We start from the raw sequence: 12,091 nt of genomic DNA, 5'->3' as shown, positions 1-12,091 counted from the left end.
TGGGGGGTCCTGCCCAGAGCTGGGGGGCTGTTGAGTGTCTGGGCCACAGGAGACATCTGCCTGATTATTCTTTCCTCCTTTTGAGCCAAAGGGGCTTTTTAAAGGATGTTTGTTTCCCTCCTTCTTCTTTTTAAGGTTTGTTTTTTTGTTTTTTTTCCAGGAACAAATGCCAGCTCAGAGAGAACTGACTCACCAGTGTGATCAAGTATTAAACCAGACAGGTTTAATACAAAGAAGGGAAACAATCTCTCAGCCTCCCTTCTTCTCTTTGAGGAGGCCCCTTGCAGAGCATCTGTCATGGCAGTGGTCCACAGGTGACAAGTCACAGCCTGTACACACAGGTCCCCAAGCTGGGCTGGGCATACCTGGGGATGCTCAGTGGGACAATCTGTCTGCTGGAGTTCCTCCCTCATTGGTGGCCATCTCTTCCTGCCTATAGGCTGCACCCCAAGTCCTGTGGTTGCAAGCAGCAGCTCAGTCACAGGAGAGCTGCTGGGGCTCATATGTCCAAGCAGCTCTGAGCAAGGGGCAGGGATGCTCTCAGAGGAGCTTCAGCTTTACTTTGAGTCACTTGAAGCCCAGGGATGTCTGTGGAGGCCCCGATGGCCAGGAAGGCGTGTTGGGAGATGGCATGCGACTTGCTCAGTGCCTGTCTGGCCGCAGACTGGCTGTGGAGGGAAGAGTGGAGGCTGCTGTGAGTCCTGGCTGGGAGCATTGGGAGCTCAGGCTGGTTTCCCAGCCTGAGAGCAGGACTAGGCCATTCCAGCCCTACAGGACCCCTGCCACTGAGTACAGCTGGCCATGGTGTCACGCCTGTCTGAACCGCCCTGCAGCAGTCTGCGGACACATGTGAAACCCCCATGTCCTGAGTGAGCTGTTGGTACCCAAACAGCTAAAAACCCTGGTTGCAGCAGGCCAGGGTTTGTCTCTGCAGTCTGAGTTTCTCTGTTTCTCTGAGCTCTTCCATGAGGTGCCTGTTTCATCACTGGAGAGGAAACTTGTTTTGGGGTGGGGAAAATGCCCTGCTGGGAGTCCCCATGTCTGCCTGCTCATTCCCAGCCCCATGACCCCTCCTCAGTGCATCCCAACATGCAAGAGACCTGCCAGGCAGGGATTGGGCAGTGGAAGCCAGCTGGGCTCAGGGCTGAGGTCTACCAATTCCCCCTCCCTGCTTTCCCCCAAGCCTTTGCTGCAGCCTCTCTGGAGACGAGGTGATTTTTTTTCCCTGCTGATTCAGCTCCTGGAGAAAAATGCCCTGTCTGCCTGTGGTGGCTGAGCCATGCCAGGTGACTCAGAGCATATCTAGGGAGAAGCAGCCTGAGCTGGTCAGGGAGCCTGCAAACCTCCTCTCTGGCAAACTGAGCAAAGACAGGAGCCCAGGACAGGCTGTGCTGGAAAGGGGAGCCTTGCTGGTACTTGGACCTGTCTCCTGCTGCAGCTGGTGCCTGAGAGAGGCACAAGTGCTGCCAGCGGGGACTTGCACTGGGGCTGCATCATGCAGCCGAAAAACAGGGTCAACATCAATATATTTGAACCTCAGTTCAAAAATCCCCTCTTCACAGCAACCCCAGGCTTTCCAAGCATGTGGCTCAGAGCTGGCTGTTAACAGCTCCGTTCAGCAGCCTCGGGTCATTTTGGGGAGGAGAAGTTTCACTAGAGCCAGGGAGATGAGACGACTTTGGGCTGGACTCAGGAGGTGCCTGTCTCTCATGGGGCTGCGGGAGCCCAGCACTTCTGGAGAGGTGACTGAGGAAAGGTGAGGGGAGCAAGAAGAAAGCAGGGGGACATGTGGACCTGAGGGAGTGGCAGTGTGGCGAGCCAATATTTTGGGCTTTCATCTTTAAAGGGTATTAGTGAAGTCCTCATCCCAAAGGGAGGGGAGGAGAGCCCAGCTCAGAGGAGAGCTGGACGTGGAGAGCCCCGTGCACTGCAGTGTGGCTGTGTTGCTGCCCTGCCCCATTGCTACCTCCAGTCTCTCCCATCACCCTGAGCTATTAAACTATGTGAAAAAATCAACAGTGCTGTGATTCTCCCATCTTCTTCAGCCCAGCACTGTTCAGTCTGCCATCTCCCGCATCCCTACCCTGATCTGAGCACAGACCCAGCAATGGGACCTTGTTTAGGGCTGCTGGCCCAAACCGCAGGCGTTGGGGATACACGCAAGAATTGTTCCCAGTGTCCTTCCCTCTACCCATCTCCTCCCAGTGCAACACAACCCACAAGCTGGACAATTACCAGAGAGATGGGGCAGATCCTGCCCTGTTCGCAGCCCCTTTTCCTTACCATGTCTCAGCTCAGCTGTTGCCTTGCTGTGCTTCTCTGTGCCTGGCTCCCAGCTTGGCTTTCACTAAGTATTGGGGTCATGCACAGCGTATTAACATGCTTTGCCTTCACCCACGACATGGTTAAGCTGTATTCCCAGCCACATCTGAGTGGGAGCAACCAAAATCAGGCAAACAAAGGAAGAGATGGAACTTTGCAAAAAGAAAAACACCTTTATTTTTAAACTCTCTTTAAAAACGTATTTGTAAAAGTTTACAGCATAAAAATAATATCTCACGGCTATAGATGTGACATAGTACAAATCCTACAAATACATCTGTAAACCTAGGAAAATGTTAACTCTTTGGTACCTTAGTCTGAACTCTGTTCTTTTCTTTGCCATCAGGATGGTTTCAGACAGACAGCATGGAGGCTGCTTCTTTTCAGAGATGCTGCAGAGTAACAGCATGATGCCAGCAAGCCAGCACAGCAGGAGAGAGACAGGGCAGAGGGCACGCTTTGGGCAAGCTTTGCAGTTCTGGTGCAATACATGAAGGAGGAAAGGACAGGAAAGATGGGATGCTGAAGGCTTCCCAGCACGAGCTGGCTTCCCTGTCTCCTCCCACCCCTGCAAGAACCATCTCTCCAAAGTGCTGCTGGAGCTACACTGCTGCAGTTCCCCTGCCTTTGCCAAAGTCAACTGGATCCATCTTGGCATGTCCCAGAGACTTCAGTCCTCCGGATGAAACCTGGGAATTATGCTGGGATCCCAGCAACTCATGTGCTGGCCCCTGAAAACTGCTTTTTTAACAATACCTGGACTGCCCTTGGCAAGTCCTGCAGACAACATGGTGCCTTCACCGTTAGTCAGCACTGGATGCTCAGCATCCAGGCAGGGCTGGGATCTGTTGCAGAAAGGACCTGTGCATGGCCCAGGAGCTGCCTAGTGCCCAGTGAGGACCTGCAGCTGCCCTGGCTGCTCTCTGCCTGTGCAACACCTGGGGCAAAGGCTGCCAAGGGGCAACCTGCATGTTCTTCAAGTGGGAGCGCAGCCAGGCTGTGTCTGGGCTCCCTGGGCCTGGCTTGGCAGCCCACTGCTCTCCTGTCTGAGTGGGAGATCCTGCGGTTTGCATTATGAACTGGCCACACTGATCCTGGGACCTGAGCTAAGCACTGAGCCCGACCAGACCTCTTCCTCACGCCTGTGCATTGGAGCATGGGGTTTGCCTCCTTAACACATTAGCTGACATCTCATTTTAGAAAAAGCCCCCAAAAGGAGACTTCTGTGAAATCCCCTTCTGCAGATCTGCCCAGCTTCACACAGGCAGATCTTGGGTTTCCCCACAGCCAAAACCTAACCCCACTGCCCAGTACCCTGTATCTGTGGTGTTGTCTCTCCCCCAGCCCAGAACCCTGACTGGGAAGAAGGGGAAGAGCCATTTCTCACTTCTGGCTGACTTCCTCCTGGCTGCACATCTGCAGTGCTCTTGTGCCTCCCATCCCCGTGGGACTCCACTACAGTCCCCTTGGCAGGTGAACAGAGACAATTTAGTTACAAGTAAAGTCCGCTGTGCTCTAGATTTCTTAACACAACACAAACAAACACTAAACGTGACACTCTTGCTTAAAAAAATAATAACACGCTCAAATCGAAGACAAAAGGATTAAAACCTGTGCACACATCAGTCTGAGAAGCATCTTAAATGTGGAAAGAGACACCGGAGTGTCGCATTATTTTCTGGGATACAGTTAGGTATGTATGAAATAGTGACTGGCAGTAGGATTATGCATATACTGGTGCTGATAACGATGTAACAGCTGTAGAGTAAAATATAATCTACAAATAAAAGATATTGCACTAGAGGTGGGCCCAAGCTGTGGCATATGTCCCTTTTTGGGGGGCTCAGTTTGGGTCCACCTCTAAACACAAAAACACACCCAAACAAAAATACTGATCGTTGAAACTAAGAACCCAGAGGGACTGGTTCCCTTCAGAGTCTCACCAGACAAATTATGGCTACAAAACTGATGCGCCCAGAACAGCCGACCACTTCTCCTGGCCCTCACCCGATGGGCCATGCAGGGACTGGAATATTGGCAGCAGAGAGAGAGGGAGCGGGAGGCTGGAGCTGGCTCCCCAAGCAGAGAGAGCTTGTCTTGGGGGCTGCTATAAGCCTCAGCCCTGCCAAGCCCTCTTTTTGAGGACAGTTGCAGGGATACTTAGCAAAATATGTTGGTTTTGCCCAGCTGCCAGCCTGTCCCAGGCTGAGAAGATCTGCTTGCTGCAGCGGGTGTGCATGCCATCGCTAAATGGTGATGGGAATAGTTGAGTAAGGACAGGAAAGTACCACAAAGTGCAAGACTTGGCCCTTGCAGTCACAGGGCCAAAGATAAATATTTGGTCATATCTCTCTGGAGTGGAGAATGGTACCATTTTGCAAAGAGTCTGGCATACCTGCTTGAAGAAGGAAGAGTGAGGTGGGGTTAGCACCCCGTCAGTAGCCAGAACAGGTTTTGATGCAAAGAATAATTGCAGTAAATCTACAAAAGGGACAAAATGCAGTAGGCATCCAAGTGTACCTGAGTTCCACCAGCAGGAAGAAGAAATGGATCTCCTCTTTCAGGACTGTGGAAACTATTTGATAGTGGGAAATTAGTAATTTAATTATTACTTAATCTGAACAAGATGGACTTTAGCATGGGATTTGTCAAGTAAATAAGCAAATGGCCAAAGGGAGGGTGAGAAGGGGTTAATTGATGGGGAAATCTTTGGGCTGGACAGAGGTAGTAAAAGTAGCTCTCTAGGGTTGCTCCTGATGCTAGAAGAATTTAATATTTTTATTAGTCAGTCCAGCCCAAAAATAACAGTTTGTTAATAAAATGTGCTGATGACCCAATGTCTGGAACAGCGGGGAGTATCTTGGTTACAAATGCTGGAAGAGTAGAAAGACGTAGGTGCTTAGACTGGTCAGAGGATGACTCCAAACTGCCAGTATGTTGTGGCTGGGAAAAGGTCAACATTATCCAAAGCTACACCAGGCAAGTAAAATCCAGTACAGACCAGAACTATTAATGCCCTATGTGGGGTCTACATTTGACCTCACCTGGAGTACTGGGTACTTCTGGGCACCTTTGATAGAGAAGGACAAATTAAAAATGGAGTTGGTGCAGACAGGGGCTATTAGGATGATCTGATGTGCCATCCTATGGGCTCAAGTTGCAGTGACATGGATCCTACCAAGCACCTTACATGTTAGAAAAATAAAGTGGTCTGACCCCAAAGATCTCATAAGTTACTGTTTCTCCGCGGTTAGGATTATTTAATGAACTGTGGCCACAGAATATGGCTCCTTCGTTACAAGCAGGAGGAACAGAGCATGGAAAAACAGTTGTCATTCACAGTGAGTTTCCTATGGATGGTGGGGACTCTGACCACATGGGCTGAAAATATACTCCACTGGCTGCCAGTAAAAGTGCTATTTCTTATGTTCACATTTTACCAAGGACATCAGCCCACAAAACACCTACTCCTCTCTTAGCTGCATAAATGGCAGCATTGCAACGATAGACAACTTAAAACAGAAGCTGTTTTGCTGGGGATTTCTGGAAGAAGTTTTGAAAAAAATAATTCTCAGTGGCTCTGAGGTGGCAGAAGTCCAGCAAAATGCTACTTGAATTTCTGAATTTGTAAACCTGCCTGTGCAGATTTTGTGGGATGCACAGAGAGATGTGCATGAGTAGGGCAATGAAGGGGTTAATGGGAGTCGGCGGGGGGGCATGCAGCGAACAGCGCTCCTTTCAGAAAAAAAACCTGCTATGGTGTCAGACCTGTAGTTTTTGGGGTCCAGCTTTCATCTCTGCAGAGGTGGGGCTCACAACTGATTTCAAAAGCCTGGTGTTCCTCCTGCTTTGAGTCTCCTCCTTCAAGTGCCAGCTGAGAGCACAAGAAGTCCCAGGCCTGCCTGTGAGAAGTGAGGAAGGAGGTGAGAAGCAGGAGGAAGGTCTCTGTCCTTTTATTCTTAAAAATACTTTCCAAGAGAGGGGAATCCTCTCTGATTCCTCTTGCTCTGCATGACACTTCATCCACAGCCCTGGCAGGCTGCACGTGGCTACACCTGGCCCCCAGAAAGTGGCAGGGTGTGAGATACACTTCAGCTGTGACCAAATAACTTCCCAGTCCCTCTCCCTCTCTCTCTTTTGAGATGTCCCTGGGTTGGTGTTCTGGCATCCTTATTGCTCCCCATAGTCTTGCTATGACTCAGGAGGGACCGGTGAGACCTCCCATCCTGAGAAAGGGTGTTTGGGTGAACAGTCTATCAAAAGGGAGCCCTTGCGTCCCAAAAATAAGGCACAAAGATTTTGCAGCTGGCAGGGTTATATGATTTCCCAGCAGATGAGCTAGGCTTAGTGGCAGTAGATTAATGAATAGCCATATTGCTTCCTTATACTGGCCCTGGCTAGTGGATTAATATATTTGTTCCCTTTAAATCTTCAATGAAGGATAATTAGCTTAGTGTCCACACAGACGACACGAACAACACTGGACTGCCCTCTTTGTTACTACAACAGAGTCACTGTGAGAGCATTTTGAGTTCCTGGCATGCCCTTGGGGCTCCTGGTGCCATGCTGGGCACAACAGGGTTCAGGGTGTGACAGCCCCTTAGGTGGGTGCACAGCTGTGCCCCGGAGCCATGGGTACCTGTAGTGCTTGTGACGCTCTATCCACCGTAGAAGAGCTGTCAAGAAAGGAAAATGGTGATTCAGTATTTCTGAGACACTGGCTGGTCTCGCCAGGACTTGGCTGTGCTTGGAGGAAAATCTACCCAATGCACTCTTGATCTCCAGCAGCTGAAGGTTGGTGTTTCAGGTTCTCTACACTGCAGCAATGGACTCCAAGCAAATCATCCGTCCCAGTGGCATTTCACAGAACCACGGTGTGTCTGGTGCTGAGTCCATCAGAGAAGTGCTGGTGCAGAGGAGATGACACTCATTGCCATGGAGGGGGAAGAGGCTGGAGTATCATCCTAGCAATGTAGAAAGTGGTGTCTCTTGTGGAGATCCAACCCACGTCTTCCACTTGAAAGAAGATGTTGGTCTGTGAGATGTCTCCCTCCTGCAGTGGTTTGATCACTGAGGAGGATGTGGCAGTGATCTGGAAGGTTGCTGGCACTAAGCCACCTCTTTGTAAAGGGGAAGGGGATGGCAATGGGGAAAAGTCTTTAATTCCCCACCCAGCTTTGGGAGACGGGAGGGAAGGAGGGATGCTGGGACAGGTGGGAATGTCCCAATGTACAAGCGCAAAGCATGGCTCTCTGTGACATCTGGGTCAGCCCCCCAGCTGGCCTCTCCGTAGGGAGATGCAGACTCAGCCCAGCTCTGACTACAGGAAACTCTCCTCCACCTCTTGGTGTCCTGTGGTTGGCTCCTGGCAGCCTGGCTGTGGGTCAGATTCCTGCTCCTCATCCTGCCGGAGGCCCAGAGGGCTGTCACAGGATATTGTAGATGATGTGTTTGCCTCGTTCAGCATAGAGCTGAAGGGAGACAAGAGGGAGAGAGAAATGAGTGCCTTGTCCCAAGTCCACCGACTGCCAATAAAAGTGCTATTTCTTGTGTTCACATTTTACCAAGGACATCAGCTGACAAAACACCTACTTCTCTTTTAGCTGCATAAAAAAGAGACAGAGGATTCCCAACAGCTGAGAAGCATGTCAAGCTCCCAGCAGCCCCACTCTATCTGAGCAGCTTTCCACAGGGGAACACACAATATCAGTTGGCTCTATTCAGCCACCAAACACAGCTTACATGTGGTTGGGTTCTGCAGACCAGGGGCCCCTGTGTGCCCTCCTCCTTGTGAGCGGGGTCACTTGTCCCCAGCTGTGCTGGCTGATGTACAGGGATGTGACATGGCACCCTATCTTAGCTCACGTTCCAGCTCCTCTGGTTCATCTCCATCCCTGCGGGCTCATGCAAGGTCACAGCACCTCAGAGGGGGGTGACACTGTCCTCCTTCTTTCCTGGTAAACCCTCCCCTGGCCTATCCCTCAGCAGAGCATCCCCATTTTCTCTTGAGGCGCCTGCTTTCAGATTTGGGCAGTGAGGAGAAGAAACAACATTCAGAAGTAATGTTTTTACCTGGCCCGACTGATGGAGGCCTCCTGAGGGAGATCGCAGATTGTCTCAGGCTTGGGGTCAGGAAGAGGAATGATATAATCATTCTCACCCCCGTTCTGGTGCACGGCTGTGTAGAGGATGCTGCCGGTGGGGGAGCTGGCAGTGAGTCTGGCATTGTTCATCCCAGGGATTGTGGGTCTTGTCCGGACAACAGCAGGGTGGTCACTCTTCATGAACTCTTCATCCACCTGCTGGTACCTCTGCTCTCATGGCAGGTTACCAAAGAAACAGGAAGGTCTTGTGAATGGAGAAAATGCACTTGTGTTGTATTTACTTTCCCTGTTGGCTAGACTTTTTCTAGAGGGGCTGGCATCTTCTAGCTGGGTTCAGCTACCTTGACTCCACTGAAGACAGATCATTAACATTTCCTAAGGGAGACATTAGGAGCACAACTCCACAGCTCCAAAATACCAAACAGTTGGAGGCAGGTTTTGATCTCCTGCCAGTTCTGATTTCCACAGTTGCTAAGACACCAACTGCCTGTCTGGCGATGCCAGTTGTCTCAGGAAAGTCCCAGGATGCCCAAACCACCTTCATTGGCTGTTCAAACTAATGCAGCCTTAGTCACAGCAAAATCTTCTGGCACAGCAGCACTAAACACTAGTGTCCAAACCCTGATTGAGGGCCCTAACCAAGGCAGTATACTCCACAGAGCACCGACCCTCTCCTGTCCCTCCAGCACAGGGTCCTTTAAACATACCTTTCTGTAGCAATCCACCAAGAGATTTCCCATAAGCACCACCAGCTGTGAGAAGGATGGTCTGATCTCAAACTTCTCCTCCCAGCACTTCTGCATGATATCGTAGCTAACAAGAGGGAAGAGAGAGCACTCCGGTGAGTTAGCGGGTGGGGAAAAGAGAGGCAGAAATGCATCTGTAGTTTGTGTAGCGCAGGCCCAGGGAAAACGTGTATGGGCAGCACTTACATTTCATCAGAGGCGTGGGTGGGTTTGGACATCCGATAGCCACGTTTGATGGCGTTGTAGAACTGTTCATTCATGGGCAGTTCAGGGTATGGAGTCCCCCCTGGGTGTAAAGGGAGAGCAGGAAATCAGGCTGGTGGATTGCCTGCCACCGCCATGCCAACATGCATTTCACACCAAGGTTTCCTTTTTTCTTTACCTTTACTATTTCACTTCCAAATCGCAACGTCAGCATGAGAAAGAAGGAGACAGGGAATGAAGTGCTAATCTGACTGGTAAGGTTGGGACGTGGGAATTAGAAATGTATTTCTATTGTCTTTGGGAAGGATCCTGCTAACATGTTATCAGACCTACAGACACCACCATGATCTCCAGGGCACTTACCTAGAGTGAATATCTCCCAGAGGAGAATCCCAAAGGACCACACATCACTCAGGGTGGTGTAGAGGTTGTTGAAGATACTCTCTGGAGCCATCCACTTAAGGGGCAAGAATGTCTAAGGGGAAAAAATGGAACAAGAAGAGAGTCAGCCACATCTACAGCACCTGTTGCAACAGGAGAGAGCCTGACACCCAATTTAGCAGGAGAGAAGACCCTTCGGAGCTGTCTGTCAGCCCAACACATCTGCTGATATCTGCTGTCAGCTACTTCTTAGAGGGACCATTTTCCACTTTCCTTGTGAAGGATGAACCCAGCAGGCAGGAGGAAAGAGTGGGTGTGCTATATCCATTTCCATCACAGTCTACTGTGATGAGCTGTCACGGTGTGCTTTCTCTGTTCCCTAGTTCTTGGGGTGTCCACTGACTTGCACAAGAAGGCCACAGCACTACTGAAGGGAGTCCAGGCCTAACTGGACTTTGGAAACCTTATAACAGGCTGGAGAGAGCTATGGGATGACCAGAAAAGAGCTGAAGGACACATCCACCTTTTTCCTGCTCTTACTCAGAGTGGTACGTCAAAAGGAGCATCACTTGATCAGCTTGTATGTAGCACTGGCTGTGCTGTTCCTGGAATTCGCTTGCACAATGAATACCAAAATAATCTCCAGGAAGGATTGCAAAGGAGCCCAGTTTCATTTCCCGTTTTGGAAGGAAAAGCAGCTATGCCAAGGCTGGACTTAGAAAACCCCAGCCCTTCTGCAGGAGGGTCTCCCTGCCCAGGCACTGAGTGCCTCTCTGCCATCCCATGCAAATGTGAGAAAGGCCACAAGAGAAGTTAAGTAGGTCATAGAGTAGATAAAGATTGTGGTTTGAGGGGCCTGGCTCCACTCTCAGCTCTCCCAGCCTGAGTGTCTCTGGGAATTACATGGCCTACTTTGCTTGGGGTTACATGTTCCCAAATGACCCAGAGCTGGAGTGGATATGCTGTTGTTGAAGCCACAGGGGAGGTTCCGGGGAAGCTCAGTTACATCCTTATCCTCTCCTGCCTCGAAAGATTGGAGATGTCTTTCTGGCTCACAGGAAAACACTTCCTCTTACCCTGTGGTCTAGTGGTTAGAGAAGAAGTCTGTGAACCTCGTCCCAGAGTGGCCAGTGACTCACTGCAGCACTGTCAAGCTGCCTAACCTTGCACTCCTCCTGCCTGCAGCTCAGGACCGGACTCAGAGCGGTGCAGGGCAGGGATGCAGCACTGCTGCCAGTGGTGGGCTGCACAGGGGACAATCCTTAGTTTTGCTGCTGCTGCCCAGGTTCTTCCGTAAGAGCCTGGAGATATGGGCATGCAATTCTGCTACTCCACATGCAGAGGCCATCAGGTGCAGGATGGCACCATCTCCCGGGAGTCCTGCCTTGTCACCACGGCTGGGCACAACGATGGACTGGTGACTCACAGGGGGAGCATGCAGGGGGTGCCAGGCCCAGATCCCCAGGAAGAAGGGGCTTGCATGGCTCCTGGTACTCACACTGCCTTTGGAGATATAGTTGGAATCCCTCATGATGTCCCTTGCCAGGCCAAAGTCACAGATCTTCACCAGCTTTCCCTCACAGATGAGGACGTTCCTGGCAGCCAGGTCACGATGAACACACTGCAGGGGGGAAGCAGGGCACTGTCACTGCAAGGGGCCCCCAGGCAGCCCAAGGAAGCAGCCCAGTTCCAGCACTAGCCCATTTTTGGGGCTGTAGGGACAGGAGTCCCCTCACATCATTTGAGGCATCTTCTCCACCTCTAGGGACAACCATGGCTCAAAGCTACTTGCAGAGCTACCGCATTTTTGCTGCTCGCCTGGACTGTTACCCCTGTGACAGCAACAGGCATACAAATCTAGCAAGGGCAATTTGAACAACCCAGCAGAGGGGGGATTGCCAGGGCCTGACCAAGAAAGGGGGCTGGTGGGCTGGCAAGGAGGGGTATCTCCATTCCTGTTTGGACAATGTAGCTCAGCAGTCTGAAGATATCAGTTACACCAGCCTAGCTCATGCCTCCTGGTTTGCCACCATGTTGGATGTTTTCCATATGAACAGCCCCAAGGTTTTCTCAAGACTCTGCCAGACACTACTAGCAAGCACGGTGATACTACACCACTGTAAAGTGGGACTGTGGGAGGCTGCGGGAAGCTGGGACCTCCTCTTCTGTGCTCTGTGCAAGACCACTGACCATGCACTTTTGGGGATCAGACTGGCTGGCTGGAGGCAGAGAGCCAGGAATTTCTCTCTGCACATCATTGATGCCATGCCTACCCCTTCTCTTAGCCCTGCCCTGTGTGATGTTTCACATGGTCCAACTATGTTACTGCCTGCC

General features: G+C 51.0%; 1 protein-coding gene across 3 annotated transcripts in view; it reads right to left on the bottom strand.

Moving 5' to 3' along the window:
* Positions 1–2,475: 2,475 nt before the first annotated feature.
* PDGFRB (platelet derived growth factor receptor beta) overlaps positions 2,476–12,091 on the bottom strand; it is a 34,749-nt gene continuing 25,133 nt past the window's right edge. For all 3 annotated transcript variants that reach the window (XM_074883595.1, XM_074883593.1, XM_074883596.1), the window contains 6 exons: positions 11,256–11,378; positions 9,740–9,851; positions 9,359–9,458; positions 9,134–9,239; positions 8,395–8,633; positions 2,476–7,793 (listed from right to left, as the gene is read on the bottom strand). In XM_074883595.1, coding sequence (XP_074739696.1) covers positions 7,643–7,793; positions 8,395–8,633; positions 9,134–9,239; positions 9,359–9,458; positions 9,740–9,851; positions 11,256–11,378 — 831 coding nt within the window. In that variant the 3' untranslated portion in view covers positions 2,476–7,642. The remainder of the gene's footprint in view (positions 7,794–8,394; positions 8,634–9,133; positions 9,240–9,358; positions 9,459–9,739; positions 9,852–11,255; positions 11,379–12,091) is intronic.

This window comes from Strix uralensis, chromosome 14 (assembly GCF_047716275.1).
Source record: "Strix uralensis isolate ZFMK-TIS-50842 chromosome 14, bStrUra1, whole genome shotgun sequence".
Taxonomy (NCBI): Eukaryota; Metazoa; Chordata; class Aves; order Strigiformes; family Strigidae; genus Strix; species Strix uralensis.
Note: the sequence above shows the minus strand (reverse complement) of the source record. Positions and strands in the feature narration are given on the sequence as shown.